The 25572-nt window shown below is 50.0% G+C and overlaps 2 protein-coding genes across 2 annotated transcripts in view; both read left to right on the forward strand.

Moving 5' to 3' along the window:
* The first annotated feature begins 187 nt into the window (after positions 1–187).
* On the forward strand, positions 188–14837 carry CASP2 (caspase 2). Its single transcript, XM_066362922.1, has 11 exons — positions 188–380; positions 3243–3393; positions 3689–3856; positions 4012–4093; positions 4989–5083; positions 5357–5533; positions 10368–10496; positions 10622–10712; positions 12250–12399; positions 12566–12675; positions 12823–14837. The coding sequence occupies exons 1-11, from the start codon at positions 307–309 to the stop codon at positions 12952–12954; spliced, it is 1359 nt and encodes a 452-aa protein (XP_066219019.1). The 5' UTR covers positions 188–306; the 3' UTR covers positions 12955–14837.
* Positions 14838–19569: 4732 nt separating this feature from the next.
* CLCN1 (chloride voltage-gated channel 1) overlaps positions 19570–25572 on the forward strand; it is a 29653-nt gene continuing 23650 nt past the window's right edge. Inside the window, exons 1-7 of the mRNA XM_066362928.1 lie at positions 19570–19820; positions 21370–21490; positions 21923–22054; positions 22628–22756; positions 22975–23108; positions 24208–24285; positions 25331–25409. Coding sequence (XP_066219025.1) covers positions 19641–19820; positions 21370–21490; positions 21923–22054; positions 22628–22756; positions 22975–23108; positions 24208–24285; positions 25331–25409 — 853 coding nt within the window. The 5' untranslated portion in view covers positions 19570–19640. The remainder of the gene's footprint in view (positions 19821–21369; positions 21491–21922; positions 22055–22627; positions 22757–22974; positions 23109–24207; positions 24286–25330; positions 25410–25572) is intronic.

Genomic DNA, 25572 nt, shown 5'->3' on the forward strand with positions numbered 1-25572 from the left:
GAGGACGGAGCCATGATTTCCGCGGGAACCTGCGACCAATCGCATTCGCACGCGCTGTCCCCGCCCCTTCCTTTTCCGCCGAGGGCGCTTTTACTTCATTGGACGGCGCCACCGCCCCGAGGCTCTGCGCCGGCGCACGCACCAGCGACGGGCGGGGCCGAGCGGCCTCGTGTAGGGGTGGGGCCAAGAGAGGAAGGACGCAGGCGCGTCCTAGGCCACCGAACGGGGGAGGGATGCCGCATCCACGAAGGCGTTCGGTTTGTTTGGGTTGTGGGCGGTCCGCGCACAGCCCGGGAAAAGCGAGCAATGGCCACGCCGATGGCGGGCTCCCGGCCCGCCCTCCAGCGAAAGGAGCAAATGACCACTGACCGGGGACGCAGGTGAGTAAGGGAAGATCCCAGGGGTCCTCGGTTGAGCCCAGGGAAGGGATCGCGGGTCCTAAGCGTGTGGCCCTGACCCCCCCCCCCACCACCACCACCACCTTGGAGCCCTTCTCAGCGGTTCTCACCAAGGGTGGGAAGCCGGGCTGCGCCCCCGGGGGCGCGCAGGCCTCCTCTTGGCCTCCGAAGACGGCCCCGGCCCCGGTTCGTCCAACCCATGGGGCTCTTTCAGCTCTGCCAATTCTCGGCTACTCTTAAGGATTCTCCATCTTTAAATCTTTAAGAGACTCTTTCCCCTTTTTCGCTGCTGAGAAACTGAACCGATGATATATGCAGACCTCGGGATCCTGCCTACTCTGCACTTGATCTGGATTGGATGTATCAGCACGCGGTTGCATTGAGTGGAATGATCAGATTTTCAAAGCAGTCAGCCCGGGCTTTGGGGTGAATACTTTGAAATGACAAGGAGGTTCCCGAGGCTCCTAGGGTGTCTCTGCCACTGGCCCTGGTGTATCACTTAAAGGCAGACATCACCCAGGATAACATTACAGAGCCTCCTGGTCCAGGTTTAGAAGATTAATTTAGGACTTAGGAACTGGAACCTGCAGGAGGGCACAGACTCCAGACTGAAGAATTCCCTTTGTGTGCCTTTCTCCACCCCTTCCTTCCGCATCCAGATTGTTTTAAGTTCTAGGCGATGGCGGTTACTTTGGGAAAATCTGTCCGCCTTTGACATTCTCTGCCTAATATGCAATAGAGAAAGGAGCAGGTGTGTGCGGAACAGATGTACTTACGGTGAAACCCAAGGAATTTTTGATGATAGTTGAAGTCTGGAACATGAAAGGGGTAAAAACTGGGAGTCAATTAGTGAATTGTGAGTATGGATGAGACAGGCTAGGGACAGGTTCTTTCGGGGGGGGGGGGGGTCTTAATAAATGTCAGCATTTTAAGGTCAGGCCAAGGTCCTCTGGAGGAAACAGGAACATAGTGGGCAGAGAAAGGACGGGAGAGAATGGTGTCATAGGACCCAAGGGAGGAGAAAGTTGTGGGGGTTTTGTTTGTTTTAAGTTTTTATTCATCAAAAGTTAACAGCGGCAGGCACATATTGAGTGTGGCAAAGCCTCTTACAAATGGCTTTGTACTCACTTTCTCCCAAGAAAATGGCTGTTACAACAGTACAATAAACAGTCTTACATTAACAAGGGAAAGGCAATTGAACTGAAAGAAAACACTGGTTCCTCTTAAAGCTAGATTACAGTTGTGCTTACTATGCATAAAGAAGTTTAAAACAAATTACAGGTGGCTTTGTGCATAGTTTAAGGCAACTGGGGCAGTCTATTCATAGCCTACACTCAGAGGAGAAAGTTTGAAGGAGAAAATGCTACAGTTAAACCAAGGGAAGAATCCTGGGTAGACCTGTTCTGCCATTGGGATGTGTCCTAAGGAAATAGCCAGCATCCAGCTGCCTGGGATGTTATCTTGTGGTTGGCCTATTACACTTATTTTTTTACCAGAGTTCATATATATCATCATCATTGTTGCTGCTATGGTGTATTCTAAGGTGATTCTTAAATGGAGGTTTTGATTTGTCCAGATTGTGGTGTTGTAGCAGGTTTTTACTGAAAGTTTGGGGTAACGGGAGTATTTTAGGAGACAAGAAATAAAAAAAGGGGGGGTTTCAAACATCACTGGTTCAAATCCAATTTTTAACCTCAGTTAGCTGCTTCCAACCCCAGGAACACTTTCCTGACCACTTCCTCTGCCTCAGGATCCCACTGCTGTTTTTGTGGGTCTTTTTGGCTCCTGCAAGACCATGCTTTTCTCTCTAACTATGAATCTGTAGCCTAGCGTTAAAGCCAACCACATCCTCTAAATGCATGGTGCTTCACTGTTTCTAAGATGAACACTTAAACAGCTTTGAAATCAGGATGGATCTTTAAATAAAGGTTTTAAGTTATAAGCTGAAGCTGTTACCATATCACTTCTTGCAGAAGTCGGGCTTTACTGTTGTCATTTATCTGGAAACTGACTAAGCAGGTTGGCAAACTCTAGGTTTATATAAACTCAGCATGTAGAGGATATATGTTGAATGAAATAGGATTCTTTGAGTTCATAAACAGAAACTAATCTCTTTCCAAACCAATAGCACAACTAAGGAAACCCTGAAATAAAGACATCCCTCATAAGCTAAATTAGCAAAATAACTTAGCCTTTATGTGCTGTAACTTTTAAGTGATTTCAGATTGTGGTGATTGTGTCAATCGTTGATATTTATCTGCTGTGACTTTCATACTTTCTACTTACCCATTTTCTACAGGATTCTGATAATTTCTAGTGTCATATTGTCATAAGAACTTCAAGTTTTAAAAGCCATAGTTGTAATTGGTGGAGGTAGACTAGTGTGTTTGTGTCTATCTCATCTGTTTTCCTTAGAGCTAGCCGTTGGTTTGAGTTTTTGCAATTGGATCAAATTATTTTATTTCTTACCAGGGATCCTTTAAAACTTCAGCAGCTCACATAAATAATACGTTTTCTGGAAATAACCTCTTAATTGAAATTGATCTGTCCTCATGAATACATGTGTGCTTGTGTGTATTTTTGTTAAGATAGCTATTTCCCTCCCCTAGACAGATGCTCTGAATTGAACATATCCCATAAAGAATTATATGCATCATTTTCATATGCTCAATGTGTTCCTGCTTAATACTTCTTTGGTTTTGACCAAGTTCGATAAAATATGCTTCATCTTGGTGATTGTGTGTCCTGTTCCTTTTGTTCTTCCTACCTACACCTCTTCTACTGCACTCTTCTGTGCCCTGTCTTCTATACGTAACAACCTTTTCCTCTGTCTTCTGTCTGCAGCACATTGGGAATGTGTGGCATGCATCCCGACCATCAGGAAGCACTAAAAAAGAACCGAGTGGTGCTGGCCAAACAGCTGTTGCTGAGTGAACTGTTAGAGCACCTCCTGGAGAAAGACATCATCACCTTGGAAATGAGGGAGCACATTCAGGTATCTGGAGGCAAAAGAGAAAAACCAAGTGAATTGGTTGTAGCTGGAGGGACAGAGCATGACAAAGTGTGACAAGGATGCAGTGCCCTACTAAGGACATGAAAATGCCCTTCTACCTTAGAGCATTTAACAGAAAAGATGTTTAATTCAGCAGTCGTGGGAAGGACTTCACCCATATTGCTTTTCCTATGGAAGGAGTTCTTGAGATGGATGGTGACATTTTTAGGAAATTCATTGAGAGAAATGGAATTATAGATAAGTAAAGATGACTTCATGTTTTATTATTGTATCGTAGGCCAAAGTGGGCAGTTTCAGCCAGAATGTGGAACTTCTCAACTTGCTGCCCAAGAGGGGTCCCCAGGCTTTCGATGTCTTCTGTGTGGCGCTGAGAGAGACCAAGCAGGCTCACCTGGAGGACCTGTTGCTGTCAACCCTCTCTGGCCTCCAGCACGTACTCCCACCGGTATGGAGCCCTAGACATGTGGTGTCCATATGTTGAGAAGGGCTGATTTGGTGGGAAAGGGATTTCTGAGACAGGGTGGGGGAGATGAGATCTTTGTTTTCTTTGGGCTAGACCATCTCTCTGAGACCTGGTGTGGGGGTCCTGATTTCTTACAGTTGAGCTGTGACTACGACTTGAGTCTGTCTTTCCCTGTGTATGAGTCCTGTCCTCCTCACAAGCAGCTCCGCCTGTGTACAGGTGAGAATTGATGTAAAGCGGGTCCCACAACCTGACTTCCCTTTTCTTAACTAGCATCTGACTTTGCCCCGGCATAATACCTGTTTTCATTCATATTGGGAACAGTTTCCTCCATGAATTTGTTCGGGTTATTGGTAAGGCCTGTGGCCCTTCTACCACAGATGATGTGTTTATGGTAATTGGCCCTTGGAGCAACTTGTATAGATAGGAGATTCCTGCATGTGGTTGGCCTGTCTCCTGTATAAAGCTGAGTTATTATAGAAGGAGAAAAGACTACATCAGTGGTAATCAACCTGGTCCCTACCGCTCACTAGTGGGCGTTCCAACTTTCACAGTGGGCGGTAGCAGAGCAACCAAAGTATAAATAAAAAGATAGATTTAACTATAGTAAGTTGTTTTATAAAGATTTATTCTGCTAAACTTAGCAAAAATCTGACATAAAGTACTTGGTAAGTAATTATTATTATATACTCTAACTTGCTGTAACTTTGCTTTATAAATTTTATAAAGTAAAGTTACTTTCCTACTTTATAAATCACCATTACTGTGGAACTGGTGGGCGGTTAGAAAATTTTACTACTAACAGAGACACAAAAGTGGGCGGTAGGTATAGAAAGGTTGACTACCCCTGGACTACATGATGGGCCACAAGTGTACTGATTGAGTTGCTCTGTGATTAGAACAAGGCTTTTGTCAACCTGTCTCATTCAGTCATTCACTGAGTTGAGCACCTACTATATGCAGACTGAGTAAACAGACCTCTGCCCTCGTGGATCATACAGATTAGAGGAGTGAGCAAGCCCAGTAATTATTAAAACCCCAGTTCAAGGGATGCTGGAAGTTCTGGGATTGACGCATAGGTTGAGTGCTAGTGTTTTGGCTTTCTGTGCCACAGATACTGCGGAACACCCCCTAGACAACGGAGATGGCCCTCCCTGCCTTCAGGTGAAGCCTTGCACTCCTGAGTTTTATCAGACACACTACCAGCTGGTGAGTCTGGCAGAATGGCAAGAGAAAAAGGGTTGGGAAGTGAGACGCCCTTCCTGGGCACCTGAACTCAGTTGGCGTATATATTTTCTCCCTGAATTTACTAGTCAGAAAGTCTCTGCTACTAGAATGGCCTCTGTGGGCATGTTTCTGTTTTAACCTGGTGAGGTTCAGAAGATGGCGTCGTCTTTGTTTTCTTGAAATGTCTTCTCTAGTGGAGGTGGCACAGTTTCTGTCTTCAGCAAGCTGACGGTCTAACTGGCCTCCCCTCCCCAGGCCTACAGGTTGTTGTCTCGGCCCCGGGGCCTGGCGCTGGTCCTGAGCAACATGCACTTCACTGGAGAGAAAGACCTGGAGTTCCGCTCTGGAGGGGACGTGGACCACAGCACTCTTGTCACCCTCTTCAAGCTGTTGGGCTACGAAGTCCATGTTCTACTTGACCAGACTGCACAGGTGCGCAATGCAGCGTTCGGGGCCAGAGACCCTGGTTACTTTCTCCCGTTGCCTTTTTGCTCGCTCTTGTCTGCCTCTCACCTCGCAGTCTAGTTTAAAAAGAGCTAGCGTCAGCCAGCTGCTTCCATGGTGACTTCTGTCCCTGCTGAGTGATAAAAGTCCACGGGTTGGTTCTCATTTTCCCATGTCCAGTAAATTAGTTCCCAGACACTCAGGAAGTGAGGAGCCACTGAGATTCACCCAGCCGACTCAGAAAGCTATTGCTAAGCCAGGGCAACACAGGACATTTACTTCTTGGTTAATAATAACAGGAGTCTCATTCCTGTAAAGATTAGATTGGCAGATAAAATTCTTACAAATGAAAGTTTGCTGGAATTGCCCTTGTAAATTTCATTTTTGTGGCAGTTCAACAATTTTGCATATGAAAAATATCCTTATTTTTGTCAGTTGAGTGGCAACAGGCAGATCTGATGGTAGAGACTAGATCAGGCAGGGGTCGGGAACCTTTTTGGCTGAGAGAGCCATGAACACCACATATTTTAAAATGTAATTCCGTGAGAGCCATGCAGCGACCCATGTACCTTACGCATTATCCAATAAAAATTTGGTGTTGTCCCAGAGGACAGCTGTGATTGGCTCCAGCCACCCGCAACCATGAACATGAGCGGTAAGAAATGAATGGATTGTGATACATGAGAATGTTTTATATTTTTAACATTATTATTTTTATTAAAGATTTGTCTGCAAGCCAGATGCAGCCATCAAAAGAGCCACATCTGGCTCGCGAGCCATAGGTTCCCGACCCCTCGACTAGATTCTGCAGCATTTCATTTCTGTTCTGAAATTGGTAATACTATTATACTATTCTGAATTCATACTAGTTCTTCATTTTGATTCCAGAGAAAATAGTACTTTCCTAAACTTGCTGTTGGGAATGACAGTGGTAAAATGAAAGTTTCTGGGAGAGGTCTGCTGGGCACAAAGGGAACAAGAATGGGACATTCGCCATGGTTCCTGCAGAGCGGATCCTGTTAGTCCTGCAACGAAGTGAGCGTTGTGCTCTTCCTTACCGGTTGTGTTCCTGTGGTTCCTTTCACTGGGAATTCATGATGTCCTGGTTTCCCAAGTTTGTGTATAGTCAGTAGGGATCTTACATGTATAATAGTGAGAGACATAAGTCAGCTGTACACTGCTGTTTTCAGAGACTGTAGACTTGATGAGCACACTTCATGAACACCACTCCTGTTTGTGCTAAACCCGACACAGATTCTAGGGCCTCCTGGATTCTCATTCTCTGGTTACTGCAGTTGCAGTAGCATCAACTTTTGAGTGTCTTAGAATGGGGCAGACTCTGTTAGGTTCCCGAGATTTTAAAATGTGGACCTTGAGTTCTGAGGACTTCATTTAGATGAAGCAGCCTTGACAATCAGCAAAAAAGGAAGCATGTCCCTTAGATTCCCAAAGAGAAAGCAAGATGAGAGATAGTGTCTTCTGTAGTAGTTCAGAGGAAGAAGCGGTCGCCTGGGTAGTTATGGTCTGAAGTATAGATGGAGACTTGAACTGGCTTTGGAGGGTAGAAGCCACTAAGGAGAGACAAGTGGTGAAGGGATCCCAGGCAGGGAGAACAGTGTGTGGACAGGAAGTGTGGGTGTGATGTTAGGAACCAGTGGGTAAACCAAATGCCAGGAGCAAAGGTGTGCCACAAATAAGATGGGAGGTAAAGGGCCTGACCAGGTGGTGGCACAGTGGGTAGAGCGTCGGGCTGGGACACAGAGGACCCAGGTTCAAAACCCTGAGGTCTCCAACTTGAGCACGGGTTCACTAGCTTGAGCCCTAAGGTCGCTGGTTTAAACAAGAGGTCACTCACTCTGCTGTAGTCCCCTGATTGGAGGTAAAGGGACCAGAATGCACAGGCCCTTGACTGGTTTCCCAAAGGAATTGGACACCCTAGTTTTGACATTAGAACATCATTAGTGATTCTTGAACAGAAAGGTGATGCATATTCAGATGATGATTCAGAAAGACTGATATGACACCATTGTAAAGAATGGAGTAGACTGCTGGCAGGAAATGCAGCTCCGAGTTAGAATCATAATGCCAGTACAGATAGTGAGGGCCTGGACGGTAGTGGACCTAAAGAGAAAGAATATATGTGAAAACAGTAGAGGATTTGGTTGTACTTCCAGTGCTTGATGACTGAGTGACTGCATGTAGAGAGAGGTGGAAAGGAATTGAGGGCCTCAGAGGACAGCAAGACCAAGGATGTACATTTGAGAGTTATTTGTGCATGAAAAATATTGAATGAGAGAATATGGAATCTTTGAGAAAGAGGTTAGAGTACCAAGCGCCTTCCCTGCAGCCTAATCCTCAGCTCCAGGGATGCAGAAATGTGAGGAGATTGCAGACTTGCAGACAGTTAAAATCAGGTAGTCACATGGGTGTCACCATTTGATGTGTTGGGCATGTGCACAAATCCTTTCTGGAAGGACTTCTCAAGAAACTCATCTCGCTAATTATAATATTACTTGGTGAGCAAAGAAACAACCAGTAAAATTAAGGTCCTCTCTTTTTCTTTTCCTTCAATTTGTGACTTGAGAGATGATCTCATTTAAAAACGGGAAGTAGTTGATAGTCTGAGGGAGTCCTGGACGTGTGGGAGCACTCGCTGGTACTCTAGCTGGTCGTGTTGGTTTCCGTTTGGTCCTTTTGTCATCGGTCTATTCGTTGCGTCTCCCTCGTGAGGCTGCCAGTTCTAGAACTACAGTTCAATTATGAGGAAACGAGATACGTTTTAAGTGGCAGGTTTTCTTTTACTGTGGTATTATTGGTTTTTGGGTTTTTTGGGTTTTTTTTTTCATTTTTCCGAAGCTGGAAACGAGGAGGCAGTCAGACAGACTCCCGCATGCGTCCGACCGGGATCCACCCGGCACGCCCACCAGGGGGTGATGCTCTGCCCCCCTGGGGCGTCGCTCTGTTGCATCCAGAGCCATTCTAGCGCCTGAGGCAGAAGCCACAGAGCCATCCTCAGCGCCCAGGCCATCTTTGCTCCAATGGAGCCTTGGCTGTGGGAGGGGAAGAGAGAGAGAGGAAGGTGAGGGGGAGAGGTGGAGAAGCAGATGGGCACTTCTCCTGTGTGCCCTGGCCGGGAATCGAACCCGGGACTCCTACACGCCAGGCCGACGCTCTACCGCTGAGCCAACCGGCCAGGGCCTGTGGTATTGGTTTATAACTTGACACTTGGATCACAGGCTGCTCTGAGAATGTAGGGACAAGCTATGGGTCCTTCTGGGAAAATGAAGCTACCCACAGAACTTTGCGTATAATTTCAGAGGGTCCACAGGTCATTCTCTTCTCCTGTATCCCCCTCTTCCAGCCAGTTCTCAAACTCTGCATCTCAGAATCATCCGAGGGCTTGTGCTGGGTGGGGCCCAAGACTTTGCATCCCTTATGAGATCCCAGGTGATGCTATGTTGCTGTGTTAGGGACCCCACTTTGAGAATCACTGCATTGTATGACACTGCGTGCTTTTTGTCGGGAGCTGTATATGGTAACTGTTCTGCCTGGATAGCATATTCATCTTCATTATAATTTGTTCAGATTCTTAGTAAAAATCAGGTTATTATACTACAGTGTAACTTCCCATTGATGGGCCAAGTGCCTAAGGTAGGTAGGTACTCAAGTGTGGTGATTTAATGCTAGCTAATGAGGTTCTTCAGTTGGGCCACAAGGTTGACCAGTAATAGATTTTTTTTTTTTTTTTTTTTTTTTGCATTTTTCTGAAGCTGGAAACGGAGAGACAGTCAGACAGACTCCCGCATGCGCCCCACCGGGATCCACCCGGCACGCCCACCAGGGGCGAAGCTCTGCCCACCAGGGGGCGATGCTCTGCCCATCCTGGGCGTCGCCATGTTGCGACCAGAGCCACTCTAGCGCCTGAGGCAGAGGCCACAGAGCCATCCCCAGCGCCCAGGCCATCTTTGCTCCAATGAAGCCTTGGCTGCGGGAGGGGAAGAGAGAGACAGAGAGGAAGGTGCGGCGGAGGGGTGGAGAAGCAAATGGGCGCTTCTCCTGTATGCCCTGGCCAGGAATAGTAATAGATTTTTTTGAAACAGTGATAATATCATTACCCTTCATTAGGCAGGCACATATTAAAAATGGCCGATCTTTGCTGTGTTGGCCAGACATAGCTATAGTTCTTTTCTTATAAAGTTGGTATTAGAGCCTTGAGGGGCCTAATAACTTATACCTATTTTGAACCCAGGGGTCAAACTTGATCCCGTAGCCACTGGATATAGTCATGGCCGTGACAGAATCTTCCAGACAGTGTGCTTTTTGCAGACATCAGGGCACTTGAGATTTCAGACAGAAGACAGCACAGGAGGACAACTGTTCTTGTCCTCATGGTCTGTTAGCCCTTTGTCCCAGAGCAGGTTATGTTCTTGCAGCCCCGTAGGTATACTCACTCACAGGCAGTACAGGGCCCCCTGCGCCGTCCGTGTACAAGGCCACATGCTCTGAAGAAGGACCTGGTAGGTGACTGGGGAGTGGATAGACTTCCTAGCTCTTGACCAGCTTCGTTGGTGACTTGCTTTAATCCGGGGCTTAGTGGATCTCGGTCTGAGTTTTGTGCAGTTATATTCAGACATCTGTCTGAAGTCATGCATTTGCTGGTGAGTCTATGCTTTTTCTAGCCTCTCAAAGGGTCTCTGACTTCACTTATCAGTGACCACAGAAAACATTTTATCTTCTAATAACTTAAGGCTGCAGACACCAACGAAAAGCTTATATCGGTGCTGACTACAGTGAACAACACTAAAAGGTGTCTTTCTTCCAGGAAATGCAAGAGAAACTGCAGAATTTTGCCCAGTTGCCTGCTCACCGTGTCACTGACTCCTGCATAGTGGCCCTCCTGTCGCACGGCGTGGAGGGTGGTGTCTATGGTGTGGACGGCAAGGTGCTTCAGGTGTGTGTGGTCTGTGGGCGGTCGTGTCCCCTTTGGCCTGCCGTCTCTCCAGTTCTGGTGCTGCCGTGTGTAGGACGTAGGAGGTCTGACTGACACCCTCCCTTCTCCCTGGTTCTCCCTGGCAGCTACAAGAGGTCTTTCGACTCTTTGACAATGCCAACTGCCCGAGCCTGCAGAACAAGCCGAAGATGTTCTTCATCCAGGCCTGCCGTGGAGGTGAGTGCCCAGAAGACCACACCTGGGTGGAGCCCCCGGGCAACCTCCCCGCGGCTCTCACTCTCCTGTTTGCTCCTCTCAGGTGCTATTGGACCCCTTGGGCACCTCCTTCTGTTCACTGCTGCCACCGCCTCTCTTGCTCTGTAAGTGTCCCCAATGCATGGGGTGTGCTGGGACTTGGGCAGCCCGTGGCTCTCAGGTTGGTCAGCGCTCTGCACCGCCATGCCTGCTCTCAGGACTCTTTACTGGTGTCTTTGCTTCTTTCCTGAGAACTCTGACTTTTTTCTGTGCTTATTAATAACCCTGATGGGGGTTTTTTTTGGTGCTTCTTCCAGTTAAGGGTTTACTCTCTTCTTCCTGTCCCTCACTTTATCCCCTTCCTCCATCTCGCATCCCCTGTCCACGTTCTCCTTTTTCTCCTCTCTTCACCGTCCTGCCATTCTTGCCTCTTCTCTTCACCACCCGCGTGTCGTGCCGGACAGCAGATGCCAGGTCCACCCTGACTCCTTTTCCTCGCTTCCCTCCCTCTTCCTCCCGTGCAGTTGTCTTTACCCCAGACGTGCGGTGGGCATCTCGCCCGGGCAGGAGCAGCAATAAGGAACGGCTCGAACCACCGACTGGTTATGTCAAGTTAGAAGTCACTTGTGTCCCTCTGTCTTCGTCCCCTCAGTATAAAATGTAGATGATCGTCAGGCTTGCCCAGCACAGACTGGCCCTGGTGGACCCACAAAACCAGCTGCAACTCTTATAATGTGATCAGTGCCTTCATGGGGCTTATAGTTTGGTTTCCAGGTCACTTTGTCCAGATATTTAATTAATTGTTTTTATCTGTTTTATGTTCAGCACATGTAAATGATCAATATGATTAATATTGCCTTTAGTCTCCTGATATCACCAAAGAATATCACTTATCAGGGTCCTACAGCAGGACTAGGACTACACTGGGTACTATGTCAAAAACAAAGTGTGGTCTCTTAAATCTTGGGTAACAGTACAGTTCGGCTTACGAAATTAATAAACAAGTAGGAATTTTCAAATACCAAAAACGCCTTGGAAACAGCTGATCATTGTTTTATAATCTTTTTATTGATACATAGGTTTCAGGTTGTGACTTCTATGTGGTATACATGTCATAATCATACTTTTGGTTTATTGACTTGTTTTTTTCTTCTACAATAAAACAACATACATAATACTCTTGTGCATTACAGTAAAAACCACCATGACTTTTAGGTCCATTGTTCAGTGAGCAAGAGAATCATGGACACAAGATGATTTTAGTTCTGTTTATCGGGTGTGGGGTTCCGCCCACTCCCATCTCGCATAGGTGGACAGCTTGGACCGTGTGTGTGCACCCCAAGTGATTACAGCATGTCGGCAGAGGAGTGGGAGCGATGACTTTTTTGTGTGTTTTAACTCAGTCAGCCCTAGGTTGGAGGCAACAGCTGGAATGGCTCTTCCCAGTCCAGGCCGTAGGGAGCTTGGGCCTGCCAGGGAGGAAGTAACGTCCCTGTCCACCCTGTCTGCCTTCCTGCAGATGAAACAGATCGCGGGGTTGACCAGCAGGACGGCAGGAGCCACGGCCGGTCCCCTGGGTGCCAGGAGAGGGACGCCGGTGGACGGGAACTGCTGAAGGTGCGCCTGCCCACTCGCTCGGACATGATCTGTGGCTTCGCCTGCCTCAAAGGTATTGGAATTCCAGAACAGTTCAAGCGAGCACACTCTTGTAGACTTGACTTGTTCACGCAGGGCTTTCTGACGCACAAGGTGCCATGGACGACTAGTTTGGGGTGTCCAGCTATGTGAGGGTGCTTGTGACCTTCACAGTGTGGTTACTACTGTCCTGGTTGCAGGGACTGCCGCCATGCGCAACACCAAACGGGGTTCCTGGTACATCGAGGCCCTCACCCAAGTCTTCTCGCAGAGGGCTTGTGACATGCACGTGGCCGACATGCTTGTCAAGGTACGTTAGCCCAGCCTGGCTCCGTGCGCCCTCTGCACCTCCACGGTGTTCTCCCCTCCTCCTTCCTCGTGCTGCTTTCACAGCCTCTCTAATGGTCATGTAACACCAGATCCTCAGGCTTTGGGCCCTCGGTGTTTGCCTCTCCAGGTGAACGGACTCATCAAGGAGCGGGAAGGCTACGCGCCGGGCACAGAGTTCCACCGCTGCAAGGAGATGTCGGAGTACTGCAGCACGCTGTGCCGGCACCTCTACCTGTTCCCGGGCCACCCTCCCACGTGACTGCCTCCCGTCCTCCGGGGCCACCAGGGACCTGGTGGAGCCTTTCCAGGATGGCGGTCTCTGTTCTTCCGCCACAGAGACGGAGTCTCCCAGGCTACTGTCCCTGTTGAGTCTGGGACTGCAGGCCAGCATCCCTGTGGGAAGCTCTCTCCCTGCAGAGCCGGCCCTGGCTGGACTGGTGGCCAGAGTGTTTGGCTGCAGTCAGGAGCCTGGCAAAAGATGGAGATGGTGTCTCCATAGGGAAAGGGCACGTGGTCTCCACTGTGCGCGTGCTCACTTCCTGCCCCGGGGCTTTTGTAGGTGGCACTTCAGTCATTGCTTCTGTTACATTAGTTACGATGTCTCAGCAGTCTGCTCCTTTCATATCCCGACCCTGCTTGTCCGAGTGAGAGTTCGGAAGGTGTCCTGATTTAATGGAGGCACTTGTCACTTGGCTTTGAGAGGTCGAACAGGAGTCGCAACACTGCTGCTGTGCGCGCGGAAATAACCTGTGCAGCAAGGCCACCCACTGGAAGGACAGGCTTCCCGGTGCCACCTTTTGACTCCTCTGGATGCAAGGAATCCAAGCTTTTGGCAGAGGTCGGGGTTTTGATGCCTTGTATTTGTTTAACGCTTTGATCTTCGCCCATGAAAGGCCCAAAGGTCTTTCCTGTGAGCTTTTACTGACATGAGCCTGGCGGGGTGCCAGCAGAGGCAGGCGCGAGTGGTATGCTTCCTCATACACTGACCTGTCACCGTGCTTTCTCTGCAGTGTCCCTTTCTGTGGGGCTTCCTGCTGTTAGCTCCCTGCTTCCTGTCTCTCCCCATTCATTTCACTCTGTTTACTGCTCCCTCAAGTGTGTCCAAACTACTACCTAACTGGATCATGTGGCTGCTCATGGATGTAATGTGGTACCTCGTTCCTGCTTTCTGTCCCACTGTCAAACCCCCTTGAGATTTCATACGGCCTGCTTCCCGCCCTCTGTTCCAGGGAAGCCTTTGCTGTATTGCTGCACATGCTGTATTTACCCTAGGAGCTGCTTTCATCTGTGCTTACAGGGGACTTGCCTGTTCTTGAACGCCTCTGACTTCATTCTTGTCCCCTCCAGTCTAATGTCTGTATGACAGATTTTTGGTTTTTAAATACAAATCTGATCATGTAACTTCCCTTTGGTTTTTTATTACACCTCAAATAAAATCCGAATTCCTTCCCTTGGCCTGCAGGGCCCTACCTAGGGCTGCTTTTCGCTAAGCGACAGCCCTCGTACTTTCGAGTCTCAGACATGCTGAGCTCCTTCCTGTCCTGAACCATCGCTGAGCACATCTCCTTTTATGCTTTAAGTCTCAGCTTACATGCCACTGCATCTCTAAATGACCTGTGTTTATTACTGTGTCCTGTTTACTTCCTTCATTGTGCTTTTCATAACCTAGAATGATGCATTGAACTTGCTTCCCTTATTCATTTCTGTCTTCTCTATTAGGTTGTAAGCTCCTAATGTATACCCAGTGCCTGGCACATGTTAGGGCTTCAGTAAATGTTTGTTAAAGGAAGCAACCCTAGCTAAAAATCTTTCTTGTTGACACTACACATTTTGGTATTAGTACTCTGTATTTTTTCATGTGTTTTTTATCCACTGGTATTAACTAACTCCTGAAGACATGTCCCATCTGAGACACTTTCTTCCACATCTGCCCTGGTGCCTGGCACAGTGCTTGGCCTGTATAGTAGTTCATTCAGGTGCTCAATAAATACTTGTTCTGTGAGCCTCCTGGTTCAGAGACTTGTGGCCAAGCCCTCCCTACCCTTGGGTCAGTATTGTATGGGAGTTTTTGTGTGAAAACCTTTCCACTGCCAGGATGCTGTGTTGCCATTGGGTGCCAAATAAATGCTCATTTATTACTGACGTGTGCCTGCTGTCTTTGTGTCTGTGGACAACCCTGTGATGCCCGCATCTTTCTTTTAGCCCCTCACAGTGTTCTGCACCACCTCACTAGGTGTACTCCTTATTTTGCTGCCAATTTGTTTGTTTGTTTGTTTTTTACACAGAGAAAGAGAGAGGGATAGATAGGGACAGACAGGAACAAAGAGAGATGAGAAGCATCAATCATCAGGTTTTTGTTACGCCATCTTAGTTGTTCATTGATTGCTCTCTCATATGTGCCTTAACCATGGGGCTACAGCAGACTGAGTAATCCCTTGCTCTAGCCAGTGACCTTGGGTCTAAGCTGGTGAACTTTGCTCAAACCTGATGAGCCTGTGCTCAAGCTGGCAACCTCAGGGTCTCGAACCTGGGTCCTCTGCATCCCAGTCCAACACTCTATCCACTGCGCCACTGCCTGATCAAGCCAGATTTTTTTTATATGTGCAGGTCCACACCTGAGATGAGCCCGTCTTAGTTGTCGAGGCCAGCACTGAGGTTGCTCACATCAGAAGGGACGGAAGAGCCATTAGGAAACAGTGTTCTGGGTTATTTCAAGTATGGGGTGAAGGCTGGAGAAGCAGATTGGGCAGGAACTGGAGGATGAGGCTTGTACAATTAACTATCTCACAAGGTCCAGTTTGGGTTTATGGTTTTTTAGGGTGGGCATAGGTTGGAAGAGAATTCTAGGGCAGCCAGGATGGGTTCGAAGCAGTGGGCAGTGTGTCAGCGGGGAATTCTGAGGACGCAGTGCATCTGAAGGGTGGACCTGGAGAGGTAAGTGCACTGTGCTATGGGGATTGAGTTAAGGGGTGGGACATTCTGCAGGAATTGTAGGAAACAGCTGGGGGACCTGGAGCAGTGCGGGAATATAGAGGAGGAGGAGCAAGAATGGACCAGCCACATCACCCTGAAGCCTATCCCCAGGTGGAAGGAGGGGCCCTTACAAGAGGGCATGGGGGGGCAAAGGGCACAAGAAGTTCCCTGCAGCTGGTTGGCTGTGCTCTAAGACAACACCGGTAACCTAAGGGAGTGAGAGATACAAACTAAAGTCCAGGAGAGGCTGAAGTACTGGGATAGCAGGAGTAACCTAAGTACCCATTTGGGGGATAGGAAGTCTCTTAGGCGGTGTGATAAAACTTGGGAGTTACAGAGTGGCATCTGTCTCAGCCCGCTTCCAAGTCCTTCCCACCTCTGCCCTTGAATAAGGGTATCAGGTTGAATTTCACAGCCTCTTCCCTTCCCCCACGCTTGCCCCTGCCAGGGGATTCTCTTCTAAAATTATCTCCTCCCTGAACTGGGGGCTGCCCTCTGCTGCCCTCCTCCAGCCACTGCCCTCCAATGGGGAAGAGAACAGGACGAAATGGAACATGTGGCGAAGGCCTCTCATCTGGGGAGGAAGTCATTCATAATAACTACAACTGAAGGGTGTGTTGCTAGCGCTGAGCTGGGAGCCCTCTCATCCTCCCCACATCCCACGGGGCGGTCACTCCCATTTTACAGAAGAGGAAAAGGAGGCTTAGAGACTTAACACAAAAAAGGAAGAAGTGTAACGTTAAGGGCATAGACTTGGAATCAAGTAGATTCTGAATGCTGGCTCAGCCTTTTAAGCTACTGGACACCTTTGCTACGGTACCTTGACCTCACTGAATGTCAGTCTCCCGTATTTAAAAGTGAGAAAAATCATTTCTACCATCAAAGGTCCCTAACAAGGATTAGATGTGATGATGGGTAAATCGCATGGTGTTAACACGTTAGCTCTCTGGCAAAATGAGCTTCAGTTTAATAGTTCAAGTTCACGTTCAGTGTTTACTGGGAAGCAAACACTACTGTAATTTTTTAAAATTATTTTTAGGATGACATTGGTTCATAAAGTTATACAGGTTTCAAGTGTACAATTCTATAAGATGCCATCAGCATACTGTATGGTGTGCTCACCACCCCAAGTCAAGTCGGCTTCTATCACCATCCCCCCCACACACACCTTCTTTTACCTCCCCCACCCCCCTTTCCAGCGGGTAACTTTTTTTCCCCATGATGGTAACTTTTTTGCATGCGTTCTTTTATCTCCATAACCATCGACTTCACTACCTTCTGAGGACACTGAAGCCAGCACATGCAACAATGTCACCTTAAGCACACCCTTAACTAACAGCACTGCTCCTGTGACTTTTCCTAGCCTGAGATTCTCCTCCTTCCTCACTTTTGGGGGCTATAGATTTTCCCCACCGAGCTGGGAGAATAAACCTGAGGCTGAAGAGTTTTTCATCCTGTCTCAGCCCTCGTTAGGTAGAGAATGGAGGGCGAAAGTGTATCATCCTTGGAAAACCAGAAGAGGGAGAAAGAGACCTGTCCAGTGCTATCCGGAGGGCCTCGTGCAGGGCACCGGAGGGAACCAAGGGTTCTTAAAGGATGTGGAAGCCAAGGTCCAATAAGGAGGAGAGAAGAAATGACTACCTTTTAGACACCTTTGACAACCTTCCTTCAAATAGCAATTTCATAGGTTTATATATAGGTTTTAACCTTTTAGTATTATGGACCTTAAGAAAACCTATTTAAAACCCAAGAATAATACATATCATATAGAATCCATGCATGCTTATGAATTTGTTTCCAAATTTAGGAGCTTCTCACAGAAATCCATCTTTGGCTGTCCAAATAAAACCCTAATAAGCACTGTACCCATGAGGGGGTTTGGTGGGGGGCAGGCATAGTCTACACATCATTCCCTTGGTCTGCAGGATGCTAACCCACGAGATCTTTGCTATTTATAATCATAAACTCAAGATAATTCCTCCCACATCCCACACTAGCAGCTGTGCATTTCCTCGACCCTCCTTATTTCAGGATCCAGCTTCCAGGATTGCTGCTGGTGCTTCTGCTTGGCTGGGTCAAGTGCAAGGGCTTCCCCAGTCCCACCGAGCTCTGCCTCCAAATCTTGGAATCCGTAACCAGATCCAGATTTTCTCCGGGACAGTGAAGACATAGTAATTGCCTTAGATATTTGTTTCTTGGGATTATCAAAACCCTTACAGCACTGGCTAGGTAGCTCAGTTGGTTAGTGTCGTCCTGGCATGCCAAGGTTGCGGATTCGATCCCCGATCAGGGCACATACAAGAATCAACCAATGGATGCATGAATGAGTGAAACAACAAAATGATATGATGTTTCTCTCTCTCTCTCTCTCTCTCTCTCTCTCTCAAATCAATTTGAAGGGAAACTGGCTACCTTAAGGAGAGCCATACTTCACAGTTGAAAATCTTTCCTGTCTCCCCCCAAAAAACCTATCATTCCACTTTGGCACCACCTTTTCTTTAAGACAGTATTCCTTTCATCTCACACCCGCCCCTTAGAACTTTTATTTTCTGCCTGCAGACATAGCAGATATCACAGAACCTTCAGTCTCTCAAATGGGCATGTGTTTACTTTTGCGGGTGGATTATAAGCCTTCGGGCCTGGAGGGTTTATGTTAGAAAAGGTGCTTTCGATGGTATCTACCTTCTCACCTACTTTGGATAGTTCCATTTAGCCTAGATTCATATTTACTTGTAGACCAGATGTTTACTGTCCCTACCTTACTGTTCCTGAACTGGAACTGTCCTGGAACAGACCACACTTGGTGATGGACTCTACACTACACAGTGGCTAATATTTATAACTTCTTTTTCTACAGTGAGGAGTTCACAGGAGAAAGGACATCCTAGGAAAATTAGCAAATATATACATATATGTGATGTCAGACAGCGTCATTTGTCCTTGGCCAAAAATGACTTATTGACTTGAAAAAGAAGACTAACAGAGTCCATCCCCAACATCGTTCATATTTGTCGGCTTTCATGAGAAATACTCCCTCCCTTCCTCCCTCAGCATATCCCCTATCCTGGTCCACTTCCCCTTCCCCCGTTATCTAACCCCGATGGATAGACAGACGGTCGCTCTGCAGTCCACACAGAAGCTCAGTCCCTCCCCGTAAATCCAGGCTGCTGGCAGGGCTAACTCTTGTCAGTCTGGAAAGCGGGAGAAGTGCCAGAAGCCAAGGCTGCTCCCCTGCTCCCCACAGCGCCCCACACCCTGGGTGACAGAGAAGGGTGGGCTCAAGGGACGGCACTGAAGCATTATGAGCAGCCCCTGCAGACAAAAGGCAGAGCTGGAGGAGAGAAGTGAACAGGGGATGGGTTGGGAGAGGTGGCCGAGAGATGAGGACTGAACCTTGGGAAGCTGTGGAGCCAGGAACAGCCCAGCAGGGAAAGACGGCAGAGAGGGACCAGGGACTCCCCCAGTGAGTCGCTCTCCAGTGTCTCCAGACCTTGGAATCGGTCCGTCCAGCACCGCAGCCTCACCTTACACAGACTAGAGGGGAGAGATGGTGCACTGAGGTGGTACAGGTTGCACTCGCTCTGGGAGCACACAGGTTTGACAGCAGGCTCCACAGTGTTCCATCCTGGTCTGGGCGATATTTATAGAGGGACCAGTGGCTTGGGGCTGGCAGCCTCCCAGTGAGGAAGGAAGGGGGACAGTACTACTACCCTGCAGAGGGAATTCCCTGTGGGGTTGTCCCTCAGGTTCTCACCCCTCCCCCTGCCCCGCACTGCTCTCACACCTGCTTCGACCCCAAGCAGATCAGATGTGGCAGTGGGGGGGGTCATGTGATGGAGAGATGGCTATAAATAGCTGGGGGTGGGCATGCTGCCCCAGACGCCTTGGGGACAGGGAAGAGGGCAAGCTTAAGGAGCAGTACTGGGGCGCGGACGGGGGCGAGCAGGCCAAGGCCTGGCTGGGAGAGGGAGCATGAAGCCATCCGGGTCCCAGCGGCGTGGGGGCGAACAAAGCTGGTGGGGTAGTGCCCCCCAGTACCAGTACATGCCCTTTGAACACTGCACCAGCTACGGACTGCCCTCAGAGAATGGGGGCCTCCAGCACAGGCTGAGGAGGGATGCAGGCCCCCATGCCAACCACCACCCAACACAGGTAAAGTCCTGTGGGGAGGGGGCTGTGGGGAGGAGGAGCAGATGGTGTGACGGATTGGGGGAAATTGGGAATCGGGCAAAAAGAAGCAGTGTTGTTATTATTATTATTTTGTAATATAAAAGGTACATGCCAATGTGTTCAAAATATGCTGATCCTTCAAAGGGCTGGTCCCAGCTCAGTGTACACGTCCTTTTACATAACCTTTCTCAGCAGATCTTCCAAATTCTATGGGGACAACAGAGCCACATGTGCACGAAGAGCTTATGCTTACATAAGCTACAGGAGTGATTGGCTGAGGAGCCCACGCCTCTGTGTGTGCGAGCTCCCTCACACCCTCGCCAGCACGCAGCACCCTACACACACCAGTGTTCCGGTTACTCGGGTCCCAACGTGGCACTCCCTCCCGACTGGCTGTCCCCCACCCCTCCCCAGACCTGCTCCGTTGTAGTGCTTAGCCCTGGACCAGCCAGCACAGGCTTGGCCTCTTCACTGTTCCCCGGGTTTGGTACGAGCACCCCCTTCCTTGTCTCCATCAGCCTGGGACCCGAGGGAGGGAGACAGCCTGTGGAAGGGCGTGCACTGAGTCCCATTCGTAGGCAGTGGCTTCTCTCCATGTCCCAGGTGGGGCGTGGACAGAAACATTACCTCCCTCACTCACTAACCTCATTCCAGAAGACAAGAAGCCATGCGCAGGGCAATCAGTGCGTGCCTGTCCACTGCTCGGGCTTCAGCCGCTGTTCATATTGTGAAATCAGATCTCTCCTACTCAGGCCCTCCCAGGCCCAGCAACGTGGCCTGGCCTGACCCTGGCCTCAGAGGAGCGCGTTAGTGCAGTGGGGCTGGGGCAGGCTAAAAGCAGTTGATCCCCAACCCCAAACACACCGGCTCCACCTGGGGATGAGAGGGGAGGGCCACCAGATCTTCACATTTTGGGAAGCATCTAATTATCTTGCTCTGGGAAGAATGGATTGACTCACCTTCTCAGGACTGATTCCTATCTCGGCATACAAGTCCAGGGATTGACTTTCTCTAAGCTTGGCCTCCAGTCAAGCTAGACACACCAAGGTTCAGTGCAACCAAGAGTCACTCGCTGGTCTGTCCCCACCCTATCCATGTCAGGATTCCTAAGAGGGGAGCATGGTGGTGGTCATGGGGTGTCTGGGGATATTAGAGTGACAGGAAGACAGGAAGCAGAGTGACACAGAGAACTTCTGATTGACACAGATGCTCAGTTTCTGTGTCTCTACTTCAGAGTAGAAAGTGGCCCCCTTGGTGAAGGCTGCCATCAACCAAGATGAGTACAGATGGAGAGAGGGTGAGGAAGGACAGACAGGGGAAAGAGTGGGAAATGTGCATGGATGGAGAATGGGGAGTTGAGGTCGGGGGGACTGCAAAGTAACCCTACATGAGGCCCTCAACACCCAGGATTTTAAATTTTAAAAGGCTGTGTGTGTGTGTGTGTGTGTGTGTGTGTGTCTACGTGCTCCACTCTGTCTATTCCCCTTGGCTCTTCCACAAGACAGATGTTTCCCCTTCTCCCTCTGTCCAGATTTATGGCCATCACAAAGACCATTTCTCAGACAAAGAGCAGGACATAGGGATGCCCAAGAAGACGGGTTCCAGTGTTACCATGGAAAGCACAGAGGAAGACCACTATTCTAAATGTCAAGGTGATGGGGACTGAGGAATGAAGGAATCTGGAAGAGAAGGAGGGATGGGGCTTAGGAGAATAACTTGGATATCCCATGGCATCTCCCCATCCTCCTCCTCCATACACCCCCGAAGCCCTCCCCCAGTATTAAGGAGAGGCATCTCTCTCCACTTCCTTCTCTCATGCTTTGTTCCCCACTTTCCCTCTCACCCAGCCCCAATAAATTATTTTAGTAAGAAATTCAAAGATCCCATAGGGAACTGGACTTCAGTGCCTTTGGAAGGGGCAAAGGCAGCACGTGGCAAAGCACTGAAGAGAAACTGGGTGAATTAAACGCAAAGACAAGAACTTAAGTAAATGAGACATAGCAGTGAGACTTCCCCGCCAGTCCTCAGTCACATACCTGAGCCATGACTGGGTACCACTCCCTTTTACCCCCTTCTCTTCCTAGATTGTATCCACCGCCTGGGACGCATGATGAGAAGGAAATTAGGGGAAGACTGGATCTTTCTGGTGCTCCTGGGACTGCTTATGGCTCTAGTCAGCTGGAGCATGGACTATGTTAGTGCCAAAATTCTTCAGGGTAGGTTTCGCTCGACGCTGTCCCCACAGCCTGTCCCTACACTGGCATGGTGTCTGGAGTTTCTACCCAGGATGCGCTGGGTGTGTTTTGGTTAGGAGGATACTACATAGAGAAATCAGACCCAGAACAAGAACAGACCAGACCCAAAGCCATTTCTCCTGCCTGCCCCTTCCACCTGCCACCTGCCAAGCTGTGGATGCCTCTCTAATACTCACCCCGGTTTCCCCAGAACTTTCCTGGTTTGGGCCCTGAACATTCTGGGACCCAGGAGCACCTCAGTTCAGGGCAACCCAAGGTGGTTGGTGACCCCTGTGGCCTCTAACGCTCTGTGTGGTTGGTTTATAGCAGCTCCTCCTTCCATGAGTGGTGGGAACCGGAATGGGTCAGGGCGTCCCAGCAGCTCAGGTTTCCCACACACCGCAAGTGTCAAATGAGAATAGTACCATCTCGCGAGATGCAACCGGGCTGTCCCCGGAACGAGAGTGCGCCACCTGCACGTCATCCTGCGTGGTGGGGGGTGGGGGTGACCTACGTTCCGCGCTGGGCTGAGCCCAGGGCCGCGTGTCTCTGCAGCCTACAAGTGGACCTACTACCAGATGCAGCCCAGCCTGCCTCTGCAGTTCCTGGTCTGGGTCACCTTCCCACTCGTTCTCATCCTCTTCAGCGCCCTCTTTTGCCACCTCATCTCTCCCCAGGCCGTTGGTGAGAACTTCCCCAGGTCATTGGTGTCATCTCCTGGTCCTGTCGACCCTTGGCCCACTGCCTCCTTCACCCAGCCCTACTGACAGCCCTTGCACCTGATTTGCCCCTGTCCCTTACCCCCTGCCCCTTCCCCCATCCCCATGTCCCCTGCCTCCATGTTCATGTCCCTTTTAACCTCCAGCTTGAACCTGCACGCAATCATTTTGTAACCCTTGTAGGCTCCGGGATCCCTGAAATGAAGACCATACTCCGTGGGGTTATCCTGAAGGAGTATCTCACCATCAAGGCCTTCGTGGCCAAGGTCGTGGCCCTGACCGCAGGCCTGGGCAGTGGCATTCCTGTGGGGAAGGAGGTAAGTGGCAGCCACTGAGGTGCGCACTGGGCAGAGGATGGCACACTGGGATCAGACATGGACACGGGCACAGGGACAAGAGCCAGGGCCAAGGGAGCAAAGGGAATCAGGGAGGAGAAATCCTCTCCTAGGGCATTCAAACAGAATGGTTGGAGCTGGGCGTGGGCCTCAGAGCCGTCTCCCAACCTGGGCACTGCTGACATTTTGGGCGGGATAATACTGGTTCAGGAGGGGCATCCTGTGCACGGTAGAATGTTTTGCAGCATCCCTGTCCTCTCTCCCCTCAGTACCGGTAGCAGCCCCCAGTTGTAACAACCAGAATGTCTCCAGACATTGTCAGAAGTCCCCTGGGGGTGGGGGCAAACGTTCCCCGGTGGAAGACCACTGCCTTAGAGACACTGCAGACCAATGCCCTTGTTTCGCTATGCGGAAACAGACCTAGACAGAGGCTAGGCTTTCTTCAGTGATACGCTCATGCGCTGTCTCGTCCGCCACCTCCGTTACCATCGATAATCCACCCAGCCTCCGGAGTCATCTTTTCAGAGTGGAATCAGAAATGTCTGAGCTCTGCTCAAGAACTTCTGAGGGCTTTCCGTTCTTAAAATAAAACCCACCGTTCTCACGGGGGCCTTGGGGGTTTGTGGTTCCCTGGCTTCTCTCTGACCTTCTTCCGTCCTCCCAGGCTGCTCCTGACTCACTGTTTTGGGGTGGCAAGGCCTTCTTCCTGTCTCTCAACCATGCAAGCTTGTCTCCCTCTCGGGACTTCTGAACTTGCTGAGCCCTGAGCCTGGAACATTCTTCCTCCTCACTCCTGTGGGGCTCAAACCCTCATTCAGCATGGCATTACTACTTCATGACCTTCCCTCAGCACCTTCTCTAAGCACGTCCCTCTCATCCTGCCTCATCTGGCCTCTCTCTCTCTGTCCCCTGGCCCTCCTCAGTTTCTTCCTCGCCCTGGGGATTTTCTGACACAATAAGATGCCAGTGTATCACTTCCCTTCCCTGCAGCGAAGCCCCTGCGGGCAGCACTAGTGCGTGGAGTGCCCCAGGGCCTCCCATCTGAACTCCCGCTGACCCCTCCCCTCCGTCTCTCTCTCAGGGCCCCTTTGTCCACATCGCCAGCATCTGTGCCGCTGTCCTGAGCAAGTTTATGTCTGTGTTCTCGGGGGTGTACGAGGTAAGGCTGAGAAGTAGAGGGAGGTGAGGCTGTGTGTGGTCAGGGTGTCGGGAGGGCTGCCTTCGCTCCGGGCTGGCCAGGACGCTGAAATGGGCATGGCACTAACCCATGCTCCCCTGTTCTCCACACATACCGCCCCGCCGATCCTTGCCGCCCGACGCCTGTTCAGTCTGTGTCTTCCGAGGAATGTTCTCTCCTTCTTGCTCTGCACCCCTGCATTGGAGCCTGCACACGGCCCACTGCTCTGCTAACCTGCCAGTCCACCCCCCCCCCATGTCAGTTCCCCTCCACGATTCCCTCTTGTGCTGCCCCTGTCCCTCTATCATTCCTGGTTCCCCACCCCGCCTCTCCTCCGACAATCCCCTTATCCCAACCCCCTGGCTTCCTTGTCCTGCGTGCTTCTCTGTTGCAGACCGTGCCTGGGCAGCTTGACCTCCTGGTGCTGGCCTGTGCGCTGGGCGCAGGATGCTGCTTTGTGGCCCCTGTTGGAGGCAAGTCCCACTTCCTCCCCACCCCTGTTGCCTGAGTATGATGTGGAAGGGGGTCTGGGTGGCTGCCACAGCTTTGGGGGGGGGGGTTAGGAGGTGCTCGTTGAAGGAACTGGTGGGTGGGCCTTCAGCTCCTGGTCTCCAGGCACCCACACTTGTCTACCAAAGAGCTGTGCGTGCTTTGCACGCGGCTGCTGTTTCACAGGGGCTTTATTGGTGGTGTTGTTTGTCTCAAGTCCTTTCCTGTCTATCTTGCTATTGACACTCCTCTCCCCAACTGACCCCACCTCCAATCTTACTCTGGTCACCACTTATTGGCTAAACTCCCCCCTACCCTCCATATATTTACCTTTTATTTCATTTTCTATGTTTGGCCTTGCACTGTGATGTCACTTCCTGTCTTGGCCTGGGAAGTGCAGGGGGCAGCGGGACAACAGTGATTCCTGTGACTGAAGCCTCTCCATCTGCTTTATTCCCCACCCTGGCTTTTTCACCCTCTCTCTGCCCATCTTCCTCACCTCTCTCTCCTCTCTCTTGGTCTGTCTCTCCCCTAGTAGCAGCCGTATTATTACACTGATATGCTGACGGTGGGCTGTGCCGTGGGAGTCGGCTGTTGCTTTGGGACCCCACTTGGAGGCAAGTGACTTACCCCTCCTGCACCAGTCCCCGTGCCTGACCTCGCTCCCCAAATAGTTGTCAGCACACCTGACTACGAGTATTACCAGTTGAAACAAGGGTATAATAGCTGACTTTCAGTGAGCACACGGTGCAGGCAATGCTGAGAGCACTTTGCACGTAT

The sequence above is a fragment of the Saccopteryx leptura genome, chromosome 2 (assembly GCF_036850995.1).
Source record: "Saccopteryx leptura isolate mSacLep1 chromosome 2, mSacLep1_pri_phased_curated, whole genome shotgun sequence".
NCBI classification, from domain to species: Eukaryota; Metazoa; Chordata; class Mammalia; order Chiroptera; family Emballonuridae; genus Saccopteryx; species Saccopteryx leptura.